The sequence below is a fragment of the Schistocerca serialis genome, chromosome 1 (assembly GCF_023864345.2).
Source record: "Schistocerca serialis cubense isolate TAMUIC-IGC-003099 chromosome 1, iqSchSeri2.2, whole genome shotgun sequence".
In the NCBI taxonomy this organism is placed as follows: Eukaryota; Metazoa; Arthropoda; class Insecta; order Orthoptera; family Acrididae; genus Schistocerca; species Schistocerca serialis.
Genome location: NC_064638.1, coordinates 622,295,202 through 622,321,795, shown reverse-complemented (window position 1 = coordinate 622,321,795; position 26,594 = coordinate 622,295,202). Strand labels below are relative to the sequence as shown.

Sequence of the window (26,594 nt, the reverse complement as noted above, 5' to 3'; positions counted from 1 at the left end):
TTTGCCAAACTGCAGCAAATGGTGCAATATGCTCGGTACCAATTACTGCTGGATGTCATTCAGCACCTTTATGATCGTTTGCATGCGAGAATACACGCCTGCGTCGCTGTCAGAGGGGGTAAACGATGTATTGATGCGACTGTTTTGGCTCACTTTACTGTGACATGTGTGTTTCATTTGGTCTGAATTTATCATCTTATATTCCTACAATGATAAACTACCTGTCACGTCACTTGTTCATAAAATGACCTTGTTCTTGTGAGTGTTCCTTTTCTTCTGGCAGTGAATTGTATGTTACGATTTTTTTAATTGAAGATGTATTTTACTTATCACTTTCTTTAAGGTACGCAATGCACTATATGTAATTTATTTGATCCGTTTCATAATCGTTAAATCTGAATGTCTGTATTGCATCTTCCATTCTTATCACAACGAAGAGCACACCAATAAACCAGTCTTACATTTTGGACCACGATTGCGTCCACCGTGTTTGGAAACCATTGACACGTCACTGAAGGAACGACAAGCCCAATTTACGTGGCACTACATAACAATTGATAAGAAATGAAATTTTGTCTTTAATTCCTCATTACTGAGTTTTTTTCTGGGAACGGGAGTCTCTTGTGCATATGATAATGTTCCCGTCACTGTTTCGACATCAGGAAAGTACCAGCGTTTAACTTGAAGACTTTTGTTTAATTGAAAGAATTAACATTAATTCGTTGAGAATTAGTTTCATGCTCGTACATGAAAGCTTACGGTTTCAGTCGGATTCAGTACCGCCACCACAGCCGAGAAGAGGGCGCTGTCCGTCGGATTGTCGCAGTTGCACCAGCTGCCGCTAGATGTCAGGGCGGTGGAGTCGCGCGCGAAGAGTTGGCAACAGTCCCCGCTGGCTGGCGGTGCGGAGGGGAATTCATTGATCTGCATTCTGCAGGCGAGGCGGTAGAGGCGGTGGGGCAGTCTGAAGGTAGCAGCCAAGTCGGGAAAGTGAAGTGTGCTGCCGGCCCGCGCGAGTGTGTGAGTGTGCAGTCGCTTACCGTTTCGCGTCCCCTCGCCTTACGAGCGTGCCTAACCTGCTGCCCGGCTATCGTAGTCACAGTTCTGCGGCGCTTGTTACCGTGTTCCCGACCGAGAGAGTGGCCAGTCCGTGTAGCTCCGTCGCCGGTTGAACGTGACGTGTTGTGAACGGTGTTTCCGTCCAGGCTGGTCGTAAGCCGGGCAAGGGCGAGTGCGGTGTGCCGTCGGTACAGAGATTTCTATGTGCTAGCCGTTCATCACCAACAGCCAAACTGTGGGGCTCAGGGGCATTTTTTCTTCCGCCGCAGGGAATGTATTACCCAGTAAGTACGCCCACTACTTATGTCGATTAGTGCTCTAGGATAACGCAATACGTCTGAGCAATCGACCGCTGCTCCGCAGCGGTGTGGTCGCTGAGTTCACATTGTTCATCAATTCGTCAAAAATCAGAAGCTTATTTTGTGTGTGTGTGTGTGTGTGTGTGTGTGTTTTGTTTATCTGTGTAGGTGCTGTCAGACGAAGTTAGTAAACTGTATGAGGAGTGTTCTACGTAGAGGAATAGTAGTTGAGAGCTAGGAGAAATGACCATAGCTGTTGAGTGTGATATAATACTGTTTAAACTGTTCGTGCATCGTTGATAGCGATACTGGTTGCACGCTATTGCGTTCGTGCATTTCTTATTTAGTTTACCATCGCGCAGCGAATGAGCTTTTGAGACTCAGTCCATAGATGTGATTTACGATTTTTACTTGATATGCTATCCGTATCAATTATCGTTCTTTCTTGTAACATTTATTTTTTGCTCTTGAATTAGCAGGAATATTGGTAAATTAGGGGCGTATTGACAGTGTAATGTATGGTCAAAAGCACACGTAATTTTCCTTTTGCAAGGCAGGAGCCTCATTTAGTAAATGATTACCGGAAATGTATTGAGATTAACGAGCAAGAATGCCGGAACGGGAACTGACGACACAGTACTACTAGTAGTACGCCGGCGGTTGAGAGTTATTCGTGTTTACGGCGAGTGACGAAGTGTGATCAGAGAGCTTCGTAAGCGAAGAGTGTACATTCGCTTGGCGGGTCAGCGGCTGAAGGCCATTTTGCTCTCTGGCATCAAACGCCGCCCAAATATTGCGGAGTCAGACTGGAGATGGGATCAGTGATGCTCGGGGATTCCTTTTTGAAGGGGAATTTACGTAGTTACAGTATGGATTTCCCTTGTTTTCTGTAGCACTCACGGGAACGTCAGTTATTTGGACGAAATATCCATTTTAGATTCGTTCAATGTATAAACGCTTCCTATAAAAATTTAATGTGGATAGTATCCATCCCCTGTCTTGATTTAGTTTGGGTGCTATATTGGCATTGTTTGTGATATGTTATTGTTTTGTTCTCGCGATTCAACAATACATTATTAAAAAACTGACTTTGTGTTTCTATCGTGACGTATTAGCGTAAACAGCAATTGTGTACCATATGGAAGAGCAACTAGCTCATTTGTTCTGCGTGACACAAGATTTCGTTGGAGATACAGTTTTCACAATATGGAGAAAAACCGAATAATGTTTCATTTTATTTTTGTTCGTAAAGTGCTGTGCTATTGTCAAATTGTGATATGCTTCTTCCAGTAGTGATTGGAACATGCTTTATTTAACATTTTGGTAACTGTTTCTCAAAGGTAATCAGCCTAGATTACAAAATTACACTAATGCATCTGTCCGCAGCGACAGTAGCCACCAAAGAGATGCGTCGAACTTCCCCTGAACGAAAATTGATTGCGCAGTACATCTTAAGTCCTACAGTGTCGCCCTGCTCTCTGTAAGACATGCGCACGGGCGACAGTTACACTTTAGGACTGTAAATCTAGTTCGATCATTGCGGATATGGTACTGTTTGAGAAAAAGACATTCTCGTGTTATCGTGTCTTTAAGTGTGATAAAAGAAAGCCTTTGACCAAGATGGCCCATTAATAATCAATAGACATTAACAGTTATTTTTGTGGCTAGCTAATTATTGTACGTGCTCATTTAATTTTATGTAATGTTCGTGAGCATGAATTTAAAGAGTGGATACGCTGCGATAGTCTTGTTGGATGAATGACGTAAGCCATAAGGGAGAACTCGTCTTTCAGAGTAGAGCAGTTCGCAAGATAAGTTTCAAGGAAAGTCAGTTTCTGGTTTTCCGTGAAATTGGGGCCAACAGACGCGTGGAAGAGCGTCTCGCGGCGGTGTTTTCATCGTGAAGCTTCAACGTGCCACCTGTTAGCAGTACGCCCATATGCACCAGTCTGACTCACCCAGTCCGTCTGCTGTTTGCGAAAAAAGTCCCGGCGTTGAAACTGCTACGGGCGATGCCTCTTTCTTGCCCTTGATTCATACCTTTAATCAAATTGATTGGTTATTTCAGTCGCTGATAACTTTTTGCAGATCCGTATGGGCGATAGTTCAGTTTGCGTGGAAGTAGGATCGAAAGCATTTTTGCAATCGACTCCACGCGCTTGCTGATATTATGAACTTCATGTTTTGAAAGTAGTTGTAAACACTCTTTTTAACAGTTGAGACCAGTTGAATTTGTTTCCCACCGTTTAGGCAATTGAGAAAACGGCTCAATTCAGTCTGTTTGCAGGAGACGAGCTGAATTGTTACTCTTTAGTGTTGCGACTGCATATTGTAGAGGTGCTCGTGGAAGGAGTAGAGTTTGCAAAATAATATCGGGAAAGGATAAATTCTGAACCAGGAGAAACTGCACAGTATTTTTGTTTGAAAACCCGGGGTGGTCTTAAATGGTGCTTGAAGATAAAACAGCGGAAATATTAGATACGTCTGTCAAGCTTTATGAACTTTGGGTTCATTCTAACGTGCCAGTTGCCCTCTTTCATTGCAGACTGAAGTTGCAGCATAATGTAAACTGGTTTTTTTGTGAAAGTACTTTACCTGCTCATTGTTAAATGGTTCTTAACAAGCTTGGGGAGCATGTGTAGTCAGTGTTCTTCGCAGCATGTCTCCATTTCCCATATTTTTTCTACACCAAATTACGTGATCGCTTTAGGTTGTCTGTTTTGAGCGAATTTGAGTTAGTTTCAAAATACATCTGAATACGAAAAATGTCTAATTTTTTAGTAAACAGATTATCACTACGCCAACTCTGTAAATCTAAATTTGCGTGAATTTTATAAATATTGTAGCAGCGAGTTTGCTTACAGTAACTTCGATGATAGAATAAAGTTTGGTGACAATATACAAATTAGCATGTTCAGCGAAATACCTAATAAAATTGCTCTCAGTATTTGAGCTTTGGTGTAAACTTCCGTAGTCTGTTTTTAGTTTGGGTATATTTCTAGCTATCCGCTAGTAATACATAAAAACTGGAGTTTCAAAAGCAGTTAATCTGTTTTGTGAGAGAACCTTTGCGTTTTGGCAGGACGTAGGTAACGAATATAAGGCAGCGGAGATTAAATTTGAACGATTGGCGGACTGACGCGATGATTGTGACTGCGGCGAGAGAATGGAGGACGCTGCGTGCAGCTGCCTGGAGGGATTGTTTAATAGAACATGTGCATGTGGCGCAGGCCGTCATGCTACCAGACTTCTGTGCCCGCCTCGTTGCCAGATGTCCAGCCGAACTTCGCGCCCAAGCCGTCGTCCGCTGCTGGTACGCAGAGGGCATCCCCCGATCACATAACCACGTGTTAGCTCTGTGTATGCCTGCGAATGCGTCATCACACATTTACGGACTGATGACACATGTCAGTGTAATTCCACTGCAGTTACTCACTTTAATGGCGCCGGAGAGCAGCTTTTACTTCGATTCAGTTATTTAGGACACCGGTTTAGATTATTCTGACCATACGCCGGCTTAGCGTACATCTAAGAAAGGAGTGAGGGAAGATTTTGTATGTGTTGTTGGAGAACTCTATAATACTTTTATTTATTCTTCTAGGAGCTGACTTGAACCCAGATACCATGGGTGGGGGGGAAAGTGGAGACTTTCGGTAGAGTACGGATCAAGGAAGAGAAGTACGTGCTCTCCAGTTAATTAGTGTTTGACTCCTTGCAGAGAATGTTTATATATCGATCAGTGTGGTATTTAATGAACCACCATAGCATACAAAGTACACACATTTTTCTATGGCGTTATGAAACGAGCACACACCTGTACACCAGAAACGACATGACATTGACTTACAGGAAATTTATTTCTTGTGTGAAAATGTGACCATAAGGGCATCCAATACCATATGTGCGGTGCACGCTTGCTGTTAGAGAAGTGTAATTAGTGACTGGTCGATTACGACCCGCCGCAAATGTATATAGTGCCTGTCTCCTGCTGGGTTCAGCATCGTGGACATTGAGCTTAGCAAGCAACGCTGAGAAAAGATAAGGTCCCAGGCAGAAGAAGCTGGATGTAAACGAGGCAAAACAAACGTGTTTACATTAGCTCTGTATACAAAGGCTTTCAGCGCGCGGTGGCCCGTAGATGTTTATTGTGAACAGTTGCAATAGCCCATACTTCCTTTTTAAATAATTGTAAGTTGCGCAGTGCTTCTCTTTATGCTCGCTCATGATTTCGTAATATGCTTCGGTAATTGTAATTCATAAGAGTGGCCTTCGTTTCGATATAACATAAGGTAGGTGAGCCCCTTAAAATGAATAGTCTTCAGAATTCTTTGTGCGTGCGCGCAGGTCGGTTGAATTTTCTGCCCGTGCGTCCTGCTTCCCTTGCAGTGCACTTCCCAAGTTTCACTCATCAGGATGAAGTTCTGAAAGCTTCTTCATTGATGGAATAGTTGATGGGACGCTATCGGCGTCACTTTTGCTCGCTTGGAAAGAAACTGGACGCGAAGCGAACCACGAAAATCGCGTAACGCTTTCGGACTTCTCTAATGGGGAAGGTTGCCGTTTCGAAATACAAAGACTCGGGGCGTTTATCTGATAGTCCACAACCAGCGGCGTATCAGCTAACGACCTCCGTGCGTCGCGTCCGCCCCGCTGCTCGTTTCTCATTCGACCTTGGCCGCCTGCTTCCGAGCAACGAGCGGCACCTGCCGCCAAGTTCGCCCGATAGACTGTTATACAAGCACTGACGTGGCTGAATTCCCAGCGTAAAAATTTTCTATTTTTTTATGCGAACTCTACGTGGTAGCAAAATCTTTTCGCTACCCACCCCACCTCCCCTCATTCAAAAGAATGTTTCTTTAATTTGATTGCATTTGTTTAATCTGCAGTAGTTTTTAGACACACCAACTTCGATGTCCCGTCTTACGTTACTGACCCACTTCAAAATACTTGCATTCGTTAAAGGTTAGGGGCATTAATTAATTTGTCTTGGTTGTGGTTGTGGATCTTCTGTCTGCCTCAGATATATGCAAGAAGTGGTTTAAAGTCTCTAGGGCAACAATCCGCTACTTGGGGTGAGTTCAAGCACTCAGCATTAAACACTGGAATAACACGCTCAGTTGAATAGGTATGGAAAAGTAATGGATCGTTCATTTTTCTTGCCTGACGCACGATGACTTAGTATAGGTACATATAAACGTTTGACGGACGCTTGGTGCTTCCAGAGTCTTCGTATTTCAATATGGCAACCTTCCCCATTAGAGAAGTCCGAAAGCGTTAAGCGATTTTCATGGTTTGCTTCGCGTCCAGTTTCTTTCCAAGCGAGTAAAAGTGACGCCGATGGCGTCACATCAACTATTCCATCAATGAAGAAGCCTTCAGAACTTCACCCTGATGAGTGAAACTTTCGGAAGTGCACTGCAGGGGACGCAGGAGAGACGGGCAGACATTGCTGACTGCAGTTGTGGTGCATCTTTCTACAGACATCAGTTTACCTACGAAGAGTAATACCAATTCAGTTTTATCGAACAAAGCCAGCTTCTTTCGGAGAGAAAGTGAGTTTTATGGATGCTCACCGAGAAAGGTCTCGCTGTTTTTCAAGACAGTGAGGTTCCGGAGCAAAGCACGACTATCATACTTTTGATTTTAGAGTGTTTCACAGTCACTTCAGTCTTGTACCGGAATTGTTCGTTCAAGAAAACCAGGGCAGATTTCCTCTCCCATTCGTGCCCAAATAAATCAAAATTTCTCTTTTGACATTGAAGCGACCGCAAACTTCCTTTCACTGAGTTTTCATAATGATGGAAGACGATGTAATACCAGCTGCGAAGAAATTCTTGGAGAAAAGATATATTTCCACAGAGCTCCATTGTCAATCATATGGATATCAATACATCAGTTACTATTATACGACCATTTTTCCGTCTGCGAAACAATAGTACGTCCGGAATTAATTGCGAACGTCTTTGCAGCACTGCTCCTACCGCAAACACTTTGATGTTATTCTGGACAGAGTCATAACGTACGTTTAAGCAGCACTGCGCCAACACCAATAGGAGTCAGTGAAACACTATCCCCTGTAAAATTACAGGCACAAACTCGGGTGCTCAGACACCAAGTAGTAGAAAGAGCAGAATAGGCTGTTTGCTAAACAAGTTGATACCAGATGTACTTACGCGATCCCTTCCCAAAACTTCCCTGTTTTTCTGCGTTCCAGTGAGAACATAGAAATACAGATTTTAGGAAGTAAAGTACTAATTAGCATATTACATACATACATACATTATTTAACAAAGTGAGCCATGCATCTGAAACTAGGTATTTAGTTGAGTACACCATTTACCAGGACGTTGTGGAAAGTAATTTTTCCTAATTTTTATGTAAAACTTCTTACAAGTTTTCACATAAAACCAACTTGGTTAACATTCTACGTCATCATTTTTAAAGTGTACATATTTATTTCTCAACGTAGTCAGCCTGGCGACGAACATATTTCTCCCACCGAGAGGCCGGCCAGTTTGTTGATACCGTCACGATAGAATGTTTGACTTTGTTGGCAGAGCCACAACTGTACTACTGTTTCACTATGAAAGTGAAGTCGTCGTAGGTGTTCTTTACGTTTGGAAACGGTTGCAAATCGGATGTGAGCAAGTCGGCACTGTGTAGAGGATGGTCGATGACAGTGAACCCAAGGCGTCGGATTGTTGCAAAATGTCGCAGCGCTCTTGCGTGGCCTAGGATTGTCATGCTGAAGGAGGGTGCTCAGTGGATGGACGAAGTCTTTGAATTAGTGCTTTCAGTTTTCTGAATGTCTAGCAATATACCGACACAGTTACGTCACGCACCACCATGCTACATACTAAAATTCGGAGCCCTCTAGCGAAACGTGGAAGTCAACCGAGTAATATGCATGGGACGTAACATCCTATCTTGTGAACAGAATGAAAATTCGGAGGTATTACTTTTCAGCACGCTTTCGTATTACTTAGTACATTTAAAAATTGTTAATTTTGATAGCAAAAAATGTATTAATCACGCCTGTCCGCCGCCATCTGATGTAATTACTATCAGGAACGACGGAAAAGTACTGCAAAACATGTAACAAAGAACTGGTATTGTGGAGGGTATTTTGGAAGGGATGGCAGAATAAAAGCAGATTATTTGCCTCTTAAGCTGTCCTGTTTTGTAAGGGTGACGTATCTGAAGCAGTTAAGAGCCCACCTAAACAATCTTCGGTTGTCTGAAGGCTACTGCCGGTTGAAAACTGTGTTCGGTTAAGCAACAGAAGCAAGCCTTACGTCTTTCGTCGGCACGAGGAGAAAGCCGTGAGAGGACGTCGGGTCGAGCGGCCTTAAAGAGCAGCCGACAGGAATGCGCCCAGTGTGCCGCGGGACCGGTTTTCAGCGGCAAGACGGCCTAGCCTCCCCCGCCCGCTACTCTGGTTGAGCGTTTCCTCACAGCGAGTAGCCGCCGCCAGCGCGCCGTTCGTGTCACGCCGCTCACGTCAACTTGCTCGTGACAGGCTCCATCCAGACTGCTTCGGGCGCTTCGAACATAGTTCCAGCTATTGGCCCTTTTTGTGAAACTGTCGCCCTCTTCCCGTCTTGTGCTAACAGAGGGTTCAAATTCGGAAATAATCGCCGATGCTTGCAACTTACTATCCATTGTGGAGTGTACGGGATATTGTGCTGCAGTAGACCTTGCGAGAATCCTGATTATGTCGAACACATGTGTGGTTAGTTGCATTACCCCTTTCCTTAATATGTTTTGTCCGGTGGCACCCGTCGGGTAGAAAGCATTCACTGTGGGCATTTGGCATAAAGTCATTAGATAGGGAAACGAAGCAGTCCGTACATTTTCAAATGAAAAATGCTGACATTTGCTTTAAGTGATTTAATGAAACAACGGTAACCTAAATCTGGATTACTACTAGGAAATTTGAGTCACCTCCTTCCCGCATGCGAGCCTAGTCTTTCAAACTTTGCGCCACCTACTTGGTATCTTGATGGAATAATACTAGGGATTAAGATTGAAGTTACGACAAATTGTAAACCTCATTTTAGCCTCTGCGTGACCATGACCTATGGGCAGTGAACGAATCGTTTTTGGATTACATCTGTTCCATGAGCCAAATGCAGTAAGGCAGTTAGCATTTTGATCTCAGAAGGTATATATATTTGGGAAAATATTAGTCACTCCAGAAGACATCACGGTAATACTGTATGACATCGCATATAGCTTTGATAATGGCCTCAATTTGGCGAGGAAGATCCCTTAGGGCTAGCAAATCGCGGGGGATGTTTCACTTTATGTTCCAAATAGTCCCAGACATTCTCTGTGGGATCAATAGAGGATGATTCCCGACAATGTATCCAGGAGTGCGTGAGTACTGAAGCCAAAAACTCACATATGCAGTCCTCTGAAATTGCTGTTCTTCGGGGGGGGGGGGGGGGGGGGGGAGAAACGGGAATGTCCACGGCATAGTCATTATGAAGACGTAGATGAAAAGGTTAATGGTTCACAAATCATGGTATGAAAACACGCCAAAACATCACAGAACCACCTTAGCCTAAAATACACTTTTCTCACAAGCGGGTCAAACATCTCATCGGCCGAAGAGCGCCCTCGACTCCATGTAGGGTTTGAAAAGAGGCGAAATCTAGACTCTTCGTTTCACACTACTGGTCTTCAGTCGGCTATAGCCTAGTTACCATGTTTTATCCACCGAAGAGTCTGCCTGGTGCCAACTCTACACAATTTACGGCGCTCCAAAGCAACCAGCCTACTTCTTTAAGGGTGAGTAATATTTTGTCCAGTGATCATATTTTCTAACCCACCAACGCACCAGGTTGAAGATACACTTTTGACAAAATATCGTTTCCTGCTGCTTGAAGAAGTCAGGAACTGCCTGCTGCACATCCTGCACCAACATGCATCGTCGATCCTTCAAGGCCATATTTGAGGGACCTAAGGCTCGATAATCTCATAGGGAGAGATCAGGACTGAGGCTTCCCCATGAGTTGGTGTAACTTGCGCGTTACGACATTTGCAATGTGAGGACGCGCGTTATCATGAAGCAGCAGCACCCCACCATTCCACAACGGTAGTTCTCGATATACATGCAACCCCATACACTTTCTTCATTCTCCGATGGGTGTCTATCGGTGTTTGTCCTTCGGCAGTCAAGAAACGAGTAACAGCACAGCACGTTCATCCTGTTCCGACGCATTTGTGGTAATGACGTAACCAGAGTTCACATTTCTCATTTATCGCACGCGGATCGGAAAGACACAAAGGCCACACTAAACCCCGTAAAATCAGACGAGACCTTCCCTCCTTAGATACAAAAGTATAAAAGGAAGCTGAAAAACCAAATCAGAGGATAATAAGTTTCTAGAAAGCTTTCCAGTTGCGATGAGATAATATATACCAGCAGTGCTTCAAACTTTTCAGTTGGCTGCAAGAAAAGCAAGGGGAAGATAGCATCTCAATGAGACGCATAACTTAAGGTTCAAATGACTCTGAGCACTATGGGACTTAACAGCTGAGGTCATCAGTCCCCTAGAACTTAGAACTAGTTAAACCTAACTAACCTAAGGACATCGTACACATCCATGCCCGAGGCAGGATTCGAACCTGCGACGTAGCGGTCGCGCGGTTCCAGACTGAAGCGCCTAGAACCGCTCGACCACACCGACCGGCGTAACTTACGGACGCCAATGTAACAATGAATCGTTTGTTACTGTGTTTGTGGTTGGATGTGAGCCAGATAAGTTGAGGATTTGACGCATGGGGTCATAGGCTATCATTATCGCGTCCGCCCCTCATTTTTACAGTAATCCAATTCCTCTGCGGGGCAACTGTCCCATCCACAGACGCCGATCTGACGAAGTCGTTGATTCTACATCCCGACCCACCGACTGCAAGCGTAGATTGGAGCAAAAGTCACAATGGAGGGTCGAAGTGTTATACACATGTACAGCTGGATATCTCACTTGAATGCAGAGGAAATTGCATTTGTTGAACGTACAAGAAATCCTCTCTGTTAGATGTCAACCTTTTATGATGCCACTTTCATGTGAACATTTATAAAACTAAAAATAATTAAAAACTCACTGTTATAGTTATAAATACTGGATCTCTTCACTACATTTCTGTTAAAGTATCTAAGGTGCAACCTTTGTCTGTTCAGTAATACTGCAGTGTGCTGGATTGAAGATGATGTTGATGTAGTGTATTACTACCGGACGTACTTCTAAAACGCAGCTAACATTCGGCAGCAGTCTCTTGAGTCACGACACATTTCAGTGAAATCAAATCCTCGTTGACAGACAAAAACTGAAAGAAAACAAAGAACAATGTGATTTTGGTTGTAAAATTTTGCAGACCGAACTGACGTCTTATCCTTCAGCACAGACAACGGGAGATGAACTCAAGACAGCTAGCAGCGTTGTTCCCAGTTTTTCGGCTGTGAAACGCAAACGGCTGCGACAACATAATGACGCTTTTGGAGACGTATACAAAACTGCGTTGGGTGAATTGTTGAGGTAGACACGCGCGAAACAGCCGCGCCAAGCGTCAGAGAACTTCTCTCGCTTACTCTACAACGAGGTCATGCTATAAAGTAATGCTTCCGAATTCTTTTTTGTGGAAAATATTAAAGCTTTTAAAATAAAACCAGCGTTATTAACAGTCACCATATTTGCAGCCCTTTGCCGCTAGAGGGCTCCGCATTGTAGCGTGTAACATTGCGGTGTTTGTCAGTGCGTGAGAAACAGCGTTTTGTAATCGAGTTTCGAATTCGAAGAGTTCGTCCACACATGGTGCAGCCACCCTCTCCTTCAGCATGACAATGCCAGACCACACATGAGCGCAGGGATATCTGCAACAGTCCCACGACTTGGGGTCACTGTCATCCTCCATACAATCGCGACTTGGACCCATTCGATTTGTATCTGTCTCCGAAACATACATAACATCCGCGAGTGTTGGAATGGTGCATGCAGAAGTAAGGGTGTGGGTCCGTGAACAAAGTCAAACATTCTACAGTGACGATATATACAAACTGGTTTCTCGTTGGGAGGAATAAATTGGTTTCTCGTTGGGAGAGACGTGCTCGTCGCCAGGGTGACTGTGTTGGGAAGTAAGGTGCACACATGAAGAATAAAGATGTAGAATATTACTGAGTTTTCTCTTTCAAAATTGAGGCATATCGGCGGTTTCAGTCATGTGTGAAGTCAGGAGTTACGTATACAGCTGTTCAGTAATAGTACTGGCACCGAAACTGGGATGCCGCAGAGAATCTGGAAATCAGTTCCTTCTTTCGAAATGGATTCATTGTGAAAGATGGTAAAATAGTACCTCCTTCCACTCGTTCCTCGAATGTCGAAATGAAAATCAAGTAAATAACTGCGGAATAGAAAATTAGTTAAAATATGCATAGTAGCAAAGGCTATAGCATCTTCTGATGTACTTGCACGATTCTGTAATGGGAAGAAAGTTGCCCACGTTCTCCGAGCAGTTTATCGTACGTCGCTGGGCAAAATAAGCCTTCCAAGCGATTGGCAAAAAGTAGTTCGTTTTCACAGAAAGCCTCATTGGATCGGTACGCATAACTATAGATTGTACTGCTGACCTTAATTAATTTATTCATTAAAAACTGCAGAAGCTCTGTCAATTTGTTCATAGTTGATGAGATATGCACAGGACGCTCGGAGTAACAAGAATGTGACGTTCTTGCAAAATTAGGCGGAAGATTCCACTAATGTTAGGTGCAGGATTTGGAAGCAGGAACTGGAAACAGCAACAACCCTCATATATCCAATGTGTAAATGTGGAGCGATTTAACGACCACCTAAAAAATATTGCCAGGAAAGAGTAACTTAAACTCACTTTATACTGACTCGTTGGTATTACTCGTGAGTCTGCAGTCTTTACCAGGTAAGATTAAAGGAAAAAATAGGGAACATACGGGTTAGTTTAATAAGGCCAAGAGCCTCACGGAGACACTCATTGGGTATCGGAAGCTTTTTAAGTCAGATGACATATTTCTTCTACATTCGTGTAGCCAGCTATGACGGATAAATCAAATTCTAGCTCTTCTGGAGGTTTAAGAGGGAAGGAGGGAAATAGTAGATTTAGTACTGCGCATCGCATCCCGTAAAGTGGCTTGCTCATAGACAACAGTTTCTGAATTTTACTGCATGTCGTTGAGTAATTGTTAATTGACAATCCTGTACTGCCATTTTGTGGGTGGTTCATGCACGTATTCTTCGTAAGTTGTAATTCCTTTAACATTTCACAGTGGATTATCGGCGTTTCTAATTCGATAGATCACAGTAACTCTAGCATTCTAACAGCAAGGTGAAAACCATTGTGCAAATTGTTAGTAACTTAGACGTCTTAGCGACCTAGTTTCCTGGTCACTACACTCGAGGAGGCATTCCGTAAATAATGCAGCACTTTTTTTTCTCTGAAAGCATGTTGTTTTAATTCAGGATTACAATATACCGTACTACTCCCCACCCTTTCGACGACAAAACCTTACTTTTCAACATAATCTCCTTTGATACGCCGGCCTTCTGTCATCTTATTGGGAGGGCCTGTATGCTCGCACAGCACCACTCTACTGGTCGACGTCGGAGCCAATTTATTGCTGCATCAGTAAACTCCCAGACATCCACATACTGCTGCCCGCGGAGTGCATCCTTCATTGGGCCAAACAGATGGAAGTGCGAGATCCGGTGGATGAGAAAGAACAGTCCAACGTAGTTTTGTTAGCTCCTTTTGGGTGTGCAGACATGTGGGGGGTCTTGGGGTTATCAGGGAGAATAAGTTAGTTTGCGTTTTTGCGGCGATGACCACACCGAAGTCGTTTGTTCAATATTCTCAGGGTAGCACAATACACTTCAGAGTTGATCGTTTCATCATGAGGCAGGACATCAAACAGAATAATCCTTTCAGACTACCAGGAGACCGTCGCCATGATCTTACCGGTTGAGGCTGCGTCTTTGAAAATTTTCTCCGGAGGGGAGGTGATATGGCGCCACAGCATGGATTACTGTTTTGTATCCAATTCGAAGTGGTAAACCGATGTTTCATCGCCAGTGACGATGTTCGGCAAAGATTTTCACGGTCAACCCCATAAGACGTAAGCAATCCCGCACAGATGATTCTTCGTTGCTCTTAATGGTCTTTCGTTACGTGGCGAAGAACCCAGTGGGCACTCACCTTAGAGTACTGGGGGATGAATGTGACAGCACTACCAACAGAGACGTCCAGTTGTGCAGCAGGGTATTGGGTTGTGGTCAGTCGATCACGCACGAATGGGTGCATCCGCACTTTCAAACATTGCAGAAGTCGTAGGTGTGTGCGACCTTGTTGCGATTACAGACGCGTCCCCGAACGACTCACCAGCTTCTATTCACTGACAGGTCTCTGTAGACATCCCGAAAGCGCCCATGAATATCTACGATGCTCTATTCCTTCATAAAAAAACTCAGTGACAGCCGTGCTTGGAGCAATTTTGAAAGCTTCGTGTAGCGTCGCCACCTGGCGGAACTTCATGGAACTGTAGTTAACAGTTGCGTCCTTTCATTTAGTACTTCGTACCAATTATTTTACGTAGCTCTAATCCGACAATTGTAATCGATAAATGTGTTGGGATGTGAAATAAAATCCTACCACTTACACAAAAATAGTACAAAATCTAATTAAAATCTTAAGCAGATATTTGCATTGTTTTGTCCGTTAAAAAGTAATATAAAAATTAGACTTTCACGTTGTCAGTTTTTAATTGCGAATTCGTTGTTACGTAATGATAGTTACAAATAAAAGTTGTTTCTACACATCACCGTAGTTGTCGCGATGGCAATAAATGAGATTTGGATACGAAATGGTTTCTCTTACAGATGTGTCAGGTCACTACTGTGTTGAAATTGAGTTTACTGAAACAGTCAAGCCTGTACACGAAATGAATACATGCGAAAAATACCGAGGAATACAGTAGCAGAACGTATTCTAAAATCTTAAACGACGAATAACATAGCCCACTCTGGCCTCCGGAATTAACGGTTTGCAACAGAATGCCATCCGTTGTCTGCTCGTAACAGATATGCTGGCAGCCAACAAAAGAACCATTCATGTGCTCGCCCTTTGCACTTATCAGCGAGTAAGTCAGCTGACTACAGTCCGACCGGTGCTTTTTTTTGTCTCGTCGTAAACCCTTCCTGTTCTTGGACTAGTGTGTATATTACACCAAGAACTTTCTGCTCGCAGCGGCGAGCAGAGTGTATATTGCGATGCTGTCTAATTTATGACTGTGATGGGTGCTATTCAAAGACGGCAATAGCTAAGTGTAACAAGATCGTCTAATGTTTCGAAGTTGCTTATGCACATTTAGTACGGATGGCGTTACCTCATACTTCGGTTAATTTTGTGTCATACAAACCATTTACAAAGAATCACTCGCATCTGGATGCAATCTCATAGACCGTGCTTCGTACTTCATTAACAGCGCAGCGTTAGAATGAAAGGAAAAAAATGGATTACTTACAACTTTTTTAAAATACTTCGTTGTTGTTGTACATTGTAAACTAAAGAGACTAATGAGGGAGTAACACATTTCGTAATGAAGCTGGAAATCCTGTTAGAAAAAACCATCTCACTACCAAAACTAATAATCATTGCTCTTTACAAACACAACCAGCCAGCTAACCCCATTTCAAGTATGTTCGCCAAATCTGCGGGCTGAAAATGGATCTTCATCAAGTAGTTCACTTCACCGGGACACGTGTAACTTAGTGGTTTATATACGGGATGAAAGCGATAATTGTTTACAAAGTACCACAGTTTTGTGGAGGAAGTAGAGACGAATAGTTTTGTGTATGGCACTTGTGGTCTATCAAGTCGGGAAAAGCCTCAAATTGGTCTACAGAACCCACATAAACTGCAGTGCAAGCGCGTCGGGCAAGGGTTTCACATATTCTCTCGCACTCTACGCTCAAACTGTTCGTTCTGAAGTAAAAATGAATAGGACATTTTATGCTGAAAATTTAATGTAGTTAAAAATTGTACTCTGATAAATTTTCGTTGGAGGCTGCAGTTTTCGAATTAATCAAGAAAAGGTACATGAGGATCTTCTAACATACTCCGACCCCCACAGCCGATCCTCACCAGTGAGTTTTAGTGTGTTATTCATAATACTCTCTGTCCTACCGTCGTACAAAAATTTGTGGCCGCACAATTGGTTTCCCTTACATTCGACCATAGTGACATACGGTCAGGAGAACGGTGTGCGGACCACATGCCCCTCCGTACCCGTATCCAGTGACGCCTGTGGGCTGAGGATCACACCGCAGCAGGTCGGTACCGTTGGGCCTTCATGGCATTTTCGGGCAGAGTTTTAGTTTTTATTATTTTAAACGTACCAGTGAGGGTAATCAACGTTACTCAGAACTAATTACGAAGAAAATTCGATCGAAACTAAGAAATGAGCAAAGTAGTTCCGTAGTCATAAGGCAAGGCAATTTAAACGATTTATTCGGCGGTATTATAATGTTCAAATTCACGAAATTGTTAGGTAAAATTGACTTCAGACGTCAATTTACAATTTGTACGTGCACGATTTTGCCGGTGGCGTAATAAGCACAGCCAGTCGCTGATGACATTGTTCTCCTCAGTAAAAGTGAAGAATAATTACAGAACCTCTTGAATGGAACGGTGGACGGACTATTGAATTGAGAATTAACCGAAGAAAGACGAAAGTAATGAGGATGACAGAAGTGAGATTAGCGATAAATTTTACGTAAAAATTGTTGTGAACTAATTGAGAAGTAGTAAAATAATATGTGGCCCGCAAAGCAATGACGACATAAAAAGCAACTAGCACAGGCGAAGAGGGAATTCCTGACCAGGAGATGGTTTCGGGCAGGGGCTTCAGTGTTACAATTTTTTTTTTTTTTTTTTTTTCGTAATGTGAGTTCAGAGAACAGCATGCAGGGTAGTAATAGATTGTGTGGAAACGGCATAAGAGGAGGATCGAAGGGTTTGATATACGGTGCCAAAGAAAGATGTTGAAAAATTAGGTGGATTGATATGAAATGATTCTCCACGGAATCTGAGAACCTATGGAAAATACCGACAAGATGAAGGGACAGGCTGTTATAGGACATGTATTAAAACACCAGGAAATTAAAAAAAAACTATAGGGTAAGCGAGATTGGAATACATCCAACAAATAGAGGACATAATGTGTATGCATGCAAATTCTACCCTGACTCTTGCTACCTACCCTGCAACGAAATTCGGCTCACTGATTTACGTCAGACTTAGTGTACTTGTAATAGTCCATTAGGAGAACTTAGTATGCAAGTAGTAAGGGTTACTATGTAAGCGATTTAGAGGTAATTACTACAAGAGACGGTTTACGCGTCAGTGACGTACCGGTGCGTTGCGACTTTAGCACGAGCTGGCGGCGGTCATGTGATATAGCGTTCCAGCTCACTTACTGTGGACCGCTGGATCTATACTGCTCATGTTATATTTTTTTTCAATTTATATTTTTTCAACACTAGTCATACTATCGGGTACATATTACATTTGAAAGGTGACACAACTCTGATGACTACGGAAACACAGTGTTGTAAATAATTGAAGCCTTCTAAATTTGAAAGTACACAGAGCTCAGATGAAGTTCAAGATAAGTGTAATGTGTGGTATTCTTGAACGCTCCTAGAACCTAGCTGGGATGCGCAGGAGGGCGCTATAGCAGCCAACACGATTGGCCGATCTGAGGTCGAGAGGCGCGCTACGGACAGCTGTTGTATCAGGGTCTCCTCGCGTAGCGGCTTCGCTCCCGTATCGAACGGCTCGCTCGAAAAGGCACAGGTCAGCTTAGCCGCCGGCGCAGCGGCAGCTTCTCTGTCCGCCCATTCGCTTGTCTCTCCCGGAAATTGGGGGACTGTTCGACAACCGTACTCGTACCGGTGCGACATTTCGATTGACTTTGGAAATTTCATGGTCTCCGGAATCCGACGCTGTTATTAGAATCTACCTCTTTATTGAGAATTTGATTAGATATCTATCTGAGGCTTCAGAAAATAAGACAAACACATTTCAGCCGTGCTCAGTCGGGCGTCGTCATTCACCAAAAATTGAATTTCTGAGGTAATTATGAGCCCCAGTACGGGCTCTAATTTCTCTTATGCTTTATGTATCAAGTCATTAATATAAGCATCTTTTTGTTGAAATTTGCCAAACTTGTTTACAGAAAATGATTTTAATGTAAGCAGTGTCATATCGTGAAGTATTTACTCTGATAATAGATTTACACAATGAATTAGCAGTGTTATGTGGAATTACTTTGAACTGAAACTGTATCACTGTTTGGAAAAAAATGAAAAACCAAGACCGATAGATGTGATCACAGTGAACTTTATTCCGATTAGGGACGTGACACTACACAAATGATTGGCAATATAGACCTATACATGCTACGTTACTATGGAAATTCGGTATGGAGTAGCGCCACGACCTGCTGCAATCAGAGCGTGCGTGGGTATTCTGCTGGGGAATACTCTGCCACGTGGTTTGTTAGCGCATCCATAAAACATCAACTGTGACTGGGTGACGACCTGAGCGAACAAGATGCCGACTGACCATACCCTAGACGTGTTAGACATTTCAGGCGAACAGACAGGCCGGGGCAGCAGTGATACCCGTTCTTCGAAGAATGCTTGCACATTCCTTACCACATGCGGCCGAGCGTTGCTCTGCTCAGGTATAGCATGTGGAACGGCGTATAGGAGAGGCAGTGTAAAACGTCCATGATGTAGCTGTTTACATTGCCCTCAGGAGGTAGGAGGCGAGATCCTTGTTACAGGCAATGGCGCCACCAAACAATCCTACCTGGCGTTTTGTCCGCTAGGTCGTTCAACAGTGCGGTCTACCCGACTGCGTTCACTCACTACCGCGGCGTCGAACGCATACGCGGCCATTGCTGTAGGTAACTTAAAACGGAACTCGACCGAAAACACTACATTTTGCCATTCAGCACACCATTGTCGGCGTTCACTGCCCATTGCAGTCTGCGGCGTTGGTGGGTCCTGGTCAGTGGAAGCCTATGTACTGTCATGCGTGATGCCAGACCAGCTCGCAAAAGACGGCGTCGAACCGACGACGCAGAGAAGACCATACTCGTTGCAGTGCTCCAAACGTCGCGCCAGCACTGAACGAAGCTGTTCTATCGGTTATGGCCAAGATGGCTGTCATTTCGCGCTGCGGTCACATTGTGTCGTCTAGTACCCTGTCGGCACTGTGTGCGGCCCTCTTCTCCCCACAGGTTCCACATACACCCCACTGTTGAAGGCATTGTGCTCTGTACGGGCCGCATTGTCAGGGAACGACAGACCCACCTCCCGGAGACCAATCGTTCTGCCCCATTCGAACGTACTCACATGCCGATGTTTCACCATGTGAAATGAAATGGGCGAGGCGTAGTGGCACGTAGTTACACGTTTCCACTTAATATGACAGCAACGCACAGAATGATCGTTGCCTAACACTGAACTGCCCGTTCACATAAGAGGGCACTATTTAGGCCTACGTGCACGCCATCTCTCGGCCATTTAAATCACGTATGGTCCCGCTGTTCTACACGTCCTCTTATTGTGACATGTTGCATCTGAGCGTTTCGCTTTCTACAAAAAAGTGGTGTTCCTATTAACAATATTTTGACATTGAAATAACAGTAAGCTGCATGGCGCTAATATACTTTTGAAATCATTACATGACATATTTTTTACAGAATCAGTTATTTTCACCGTAGAAATCTGTTCTGCTTCGAAACGGGAAATGTTTTACGTGTTCGAATATTTTATAATTATACATGAACAAAAAAATTATTCTGTGCTAACAAAAAGCGCGACACGACGTAACATTAGTATCTTAAGCTACGGTTGATGGAGGTATTACAGCGTTCTGTTTGTGTCATCCCACGCGTGCTTTGGTTTCTCGCGATATCTACTGAAGCTTTGTAATATTTTGAAGTTCGAGTGAGAATCACAGCGTTAGTTTCTTAACGGTTTGAACTTCGTTTTTATCCTCATTATTTGGAGAAAGCAGTTCAAAGTAACTGGTTGAGCGAAATGGGCAACGGGTCGCTGGACATGACATTTGGGAGTAGCGGAGTTTTTATTCGTATCTTACCCGCCAGATACATGGCTTCTGTAGTTTACTTGGATCCGTTACGGTAGATGTTGGGATGACTCTTACGAAAATTCCACGCCCAGATCCGTGTCGACACACACACACACACACACACACACACACACACACACATACACACAGGTCCACAGTCAGTGTCATAACCCAAACTTTTTCTCAGTGACATCATCGTTGGCACTTTTTGACACTTTTTCTTGGAACCTCACACAAGTTTTAATTCTGTGCAGGAATGAAACTCGAACCTGATACATTTGCCCGCGAATGACTAAGGTTCCGGGTTCCGAGTACTTGTGCGGCACGCAGTTAGAATCAGTCAGGAAATTTCGATCACGGCATACTAAGCTGCAGAGTGAAAATTCATTCAGGACCTTTTATCATTTCTTTGTGTATAAGTATTAACAACACTTGAAGGAGAAGAGAAACTTAAGAGAGAAAATTCAGTAGATTTTATTATGTGCACTTAATAGTAATACAGCATTCTGTTGCAAAATTATTTCCTTCGCGTGACAGTTACGACCACTCCTGCATTTACGTTCTGGCAGGAGCAAATACTTCTGCAGTTGTATTGCAGTACGTATGAAACACATCGGGCTAGAGCAGCTAACTTCTCAGTGAGTCAACAGAAACAGTAGTAAGGCTTTGTCGCGGCGCAACAGATGGGGTCAGAAGATACGGTGGCACTTAAGTTTGTCCACAGGCTTCAGTCACCTTCCCCCACCTGTTACATGCGGTAACTCCGCACTCGATTAAAGGGTCCGATGTGGTGGGTAAATTACTGTGTTCGTAAACTGAGCTCTCTGAGCGAGACGGCGTGGAATCGCGCAGCGACACGGCATGCGTCAGTGTGTTTGTGCTCTAGGGAGGGACGGCGGGCATCACTTGTGCTGCTTCGCGTAACCGGCCGAAGCCTGCAAGCGCCGCCATGGGGGCACGTGTTGCGTAGCGAATCAGTCGTCGCCCACGGCTGGCGTCGCTCAGGCTGTGAGCGGGTCAGTGATTCCTGGTGGCGCCCACGTGGGACCAGATATCCCACTGCGCCTCGTGCTGGCCTTGACCGCCTTACACGGCGTGCGCTGGTGCGCCGCTCCCCCCGCCGACTTCTCGCTCTTCATGCTCGTGGCGCCTTCCACGAACAGCCGCCGGGAAGCGACCAACCACCAGTGTAACTATACGGCCGGGCGAGATATCTACCACATACGGGGGCATTGTGGAAAGTTCTCGATCTGGCACGGTGTCAACATCAACGGAAAATCATGCTGGTGCTGTTACAAAGTGTCTACTTGACCTACGGATCGACTGACGTTAAATACTAATCTTCCTTCCTTCGCACGTATGCGAAGCAGTTCCATTTACACTATCTTTTAAAGTCGCCTTCGTTTAAATGGATAATCTTGAGTGTTATATCGTCATAAAAACATTGTTTTGAACTGTTTAGCCGGCCGGAGTGGCCTAGCGGTTAAAGGCACTACAGTCTGGAACCGCACGACCGCTACGGTCGCAGGTTCGAATCCTGCCTCGGGCATGGATGTGTGTGATGTCCTTAGGTTAGTTAGGTTTAAGTAGTTCTAGGGGGCTTATGACCACAGCAGTTGAGTCCCATAGTGCTCAGAACCATTTGAACCAATTTTTTTTTTAACTGTGTATTAGCAACTGAAGTTCCTAAAAAGTTGCCAAATATTTATAGAGTGACAGTTGTTTCATTCTCTGCAATTTAGTAACGCGGGCCGCTTAATCCAAAGGTGGCCGTAGATCTTTTGGATATGATCCACGTGAAAGTCGTCGAAGACGGCGAACACAGAGTGCACGATGTAGCTTTGAACTACGAATTTCTGAGCAGTGTTTCTTCGTTTTAAATTAATCCAACGCATTGTTCGCTCCGGCTTATTGCTGTGATAAAGACGTCTTACCTTAAATCACATGAGAAACGATTGAAGCAGTGATGAAAGTTTGCGCTAAAAGAATGTCATTTACCGGGAAGATTATGGTCAGTATTTTCTGGGATGCAAAGTTTTGTTCTTACTGATTACGTGCCGCGCGGTTAGAGGCGCCACGTCACGGTTTGCGCGGCCCCTCCCGCCGGAGGTTCGAGTCCTCTCTCGGGCATGGCTGTGTGTGATCTTAGCGTAAGTTAAAGTAGTGTGTAAGTCTAGGGACCGATGACCTCAGCAGTTTGGTCCGTTAAGAATTCACACACATATGAACATTTACTGATTACGTTGCGCCGGGTAAAAAAAGTGAGAACCCGCCTGCATTGCGGAAGCTGAAACAGATGACCATCAGGAAACAGCACTGAGCAGAAAATTTCTTTGGAGGAACTGCGAGCGAAACCCCACGTAATGGGCATAAAGTACAGTCATGAGCCACAACATTATGATCACCCGCTTTATCCTAGATCATTAAACCCTCGTAAAATTTACGATTGGTACCAATCTGGTACAGTCAATATAGGGTGAAAAACAGGACGTTTTGTATGTGACATACCATTAGAGACTTTCTAATTGTAATTAATTAGCGTATGAACTATATATTTCGATTCCTGGAGCTGTAAAATTTACGGCGGTTTAGGGACACTTTCACATTCGCTGTTGAATCACCTTTCGAACTTAACGGAGCAGCGAGCCTGCTTGGCACGGCTTCCACAAATATTTCCTAGGTTTCCAGACGAATGTGGCATGAAATGTTTACTGATAGGTCACGCAATTTCCGTTGAATTGCGGTTTGCCCGCATGTGCTTGGCGTCAAATAGCGTCCCAGTAGGGCCCTATCCTCCTCCTCCTCCTCCTCCTCCTCCTCCTCCTCTCTCCCCCCCCCCCCCCCATGAAAAACGACATAATGCGAGTTTGCTACCTCACACCACCGTAGCACTATTCTGGCCTCGTGACAAAGGGAGTTATCCTGCTGGAAACTGCGCGCAGTCCACAGCAGTCATAGTGTCTTTAATTACTCTGTAATTCCCATGGAAGCCCAGGTGAACGAACGTGCTCCATAGCACAGTACATCATCCATCGGCCCGTGACCGTGACGAGGTGAATGTTTCGAGCAACCGTTCATCTGGATGACAGCATATCGGTAAAGGACCACTGATCTTGTGTACCAAGAAACGTTTTTCACCCGACCGCGTGACTCGTTTCCATTTATCCACGTTCCATTTTCAATGCTTTCGTAACCACTACGGTTGTAAACATTGCGTCAACATGGGTCTCGCTCGTTAGCTGTGGAACCCTACCTGCAGGTTTAATCTCTTTTTTGCGGTGCGCAGCTTGAAAGTCTCGAAGCATAATATTTTAAAAGCAGTCGTTTTGTTGCTATTCTCCACAGGTGCCAAAGTACTGCATCAACACTTCAGCGATAGGCCGGTATCATTCGCATTCCATACTTATTCCGAACAGTATTTATATTGCTCAGAACTTGGCGACCCGACAGATTACGCAACAAGTGTCATAGCGTCTGCCAAGTGAAGAAATGTCTTGGAATGGGTGTTTCATCCATAATTAAGTTGAATGCTAAATTATATATTCGTTCATTCAGTTGGGGAAATGTAGAGTGGACACAGCGGTATTGAGCAATCGTAACAATCTGTTTTTTGAACCACAACCTCTGAGTCCACCAACAAAACGTATTACTATGATGCAGAATATTACAGGAGCCACGCAACATAATGACAATGAGTTAATGAGGATTGTGTGACCGTATAAGTGATAATGTGTGTTCCCTACAGCATTAAGATTTTGTTACATACAGGGAATCACAAAGGAGCTCTTGTTTTGGATAGCCTTAATTTCGGTCTCCGTCTTCATAGACGAATTGTATGTTGCAGTTCATGTGTGTATGTCCTGGTACAGATGATCCCTCTTTTCGCCGCCAGTAATTTACGGGGATGGCGGGGGAGGGAGATTTAATGAACGTGGGAATGAACATCACCCTTCACTCTACCATGGTTTTCGCACTCTGAGACCAGTGCAGATTTTATTTCCTGTAATCGCTGACTGAACTGGGTGGTGCAGCTTACGGAGAATACTGCCAAAATTATAATAATTCTCAAGACGTAAACATCCATTCTGCCATTAACAGTAATAGTAGTAAGACTTTTTGATGTACCAATCTCGATTGTAGTGTTAGCTCAGGTCTCTCACGTCACGACCTTTGACGGATTACATGTGAAGTAATTCGTAACGGCTGCTTATCGTCTGCAGGCGATGCTTGAATTTGGTTGTTGAACGAGACCGTTGGAGGGCTGGGGTACCATCTCATCAGATTTGGCGCCGTAGCAGCAGCAGTAGTAGTAGTAGTAGTAGTAGTAGAAGGAGAAGACCTGTAGTTTCCGTGATACATGGTACTGTGAGTACCCTTACATCAGAGTGAAAAGTGCTAGTTTAAATAGGTTACAACCAGACTTGCCAATTTAAAGTTGTTGAACGATGCGTGCAAGCCTGTGAAGGCCAGCCGTAGACTGCTGGGACTAAGCGGCGCTTCGATCGGCCGCATTCTGTATGCCGCGGGTAGGCACGGCGTTTAAATTTAGCAGCTGCCGCCACACGTTTGTTCCATAGCTTAATGTAAGCCAGCCACCATAGCGGCACTTACATGCTGCCGTTGACACTGTTGCATCCGAAACCAACGCACAACAGTGTTTTGTGTCCAACATCTGGGAAGTAAATTAAGCAGCAGGTTTACATTACATCAGGCATGCTAGAACGTTAACCGTTTACGTTGGGTAAACGGCTTGGTGCCACGATTGAATGTCATAGCTCCATCTATTTACGCAGCTCCTATAGTGGTATACCCAAATTCTTCATGCCTGATTAAAACTGTTGGTGAAAACATCAGAGGGGACATGGGATCTTTTGGTCCGTTCGTGCCAGTATTTCAATATAAAGTAGTTGTCAGACTGTGATTAATGCAACAGCTAGCAGATGGATTTAGCATTCTTAGGCTCGATTCACACGGTGGGCAACGTCACGTCAACGTCAGTGACGTCACATACCGTCAAAAATCCACTTGCATTCACACTGGACGGACCGTCAAGCGACGGCAAAACTTCAACCACGTTTTGGCGCGTTGTTGGAAACTCGCAGAAGTGTTCACGAGAGAGGATGGCGGACATTGTATTTAGTCTTGATGAACTTGCTACGATTGCAATTGCTTTAGATGATGAGGAAACAGAGCGGAAATTGGCAAGGTAATCAAAACTAACGTGGGTGAAGAAAATGATTTTGGAGAGAGTGTGTGAAGGCGAATATAACACATTGTATAGAGAGCTGGAGAAGAGGAGACGTCATTTTATAAATATTTACGAATGTCGAGACAGCAATTTTTTAATTTGCTGTCTTTGATAAGCAGCAGCATCAAGAAAGCAGACACAAACATGCGCCGTGCAATGTCTCCACGAGAGAAACTAATGGTTTGTTTGAGGTTAGTCTGATGCTTCAGCTTTACCTATTCCTTTGAGGGTTCCTGTTCTTCCCCTTCACGTATTTTATAGAACAGAATATTTATTGTAATACTGCACACTATCAACAAATTGATCTATAGGCTAAACAGTCACAATTTATGGCCCCTTGTTATGTAGATCTAAATCTGCTACAGTTCGCCCTGCATAAACTTTGGTACTGCAGAGAACCATCTGCACACTGTATATGAATGTGGAACATCGGAGTTTTTACTGCAGTTGTACTTAAATAAGCTGTATCCATACGAAATGTTGAGTGAGACTCAGTTCCAGAAAGTATGTAAATAAATGTTATACATAAGTAAACTACTAGCCAAAATGACTATGTGGCGTAGAATACTCATATTTGCTTCGGAATGATAAGTATTACATATAAACATGGTCGAAATAAACTTTCACGACTCGCGAATAATTGTGAAATTGGGAAGCAGGAAGGCTCTAACCTCTGCTAAGCGTTTTTCCTCCTAATCGTGAATACATACATTACATACAAAGTAAATATAATATGCAGTAGGCCTGCAATATTCAGTTATTTACCTGTGCGACCGATAACCAATCCAATGTTT

At 44.0% G+C, this 26,594-nt stretch overlaps 1 protein-coding gene across 19 annotated transcripts in view; it reads left to right on the top strand.

Annotated features, from left to right (window-relative positions):
* The first annotated feature begins 939 nt into the window (after positions 1-939).
* Positions 940-26,594, top strand: part of LOC126478296 (RNA binding protein fox-1 homolog 3-like) — a 468,968-nt gene continuing 443,313 nt past the window's right edge. For all 19 annotated transcript variants that reach the window (XR_007587441.1, XR_007587438.1, XR_007587439.1 and 16 more), the window contains exon 1: positions 940-1,343. Coding sequence is in view for 15 of the 19 variants with exons in the window: in XM_050103698.1 (XP_049959655.1) it covers positions 1,332-1,343 (12 nt within the window). In the remaining 4 variants the exon portion in view is untranslated. The remainder of the gene's footprint in view (positions 1,344-26,594) is intronic.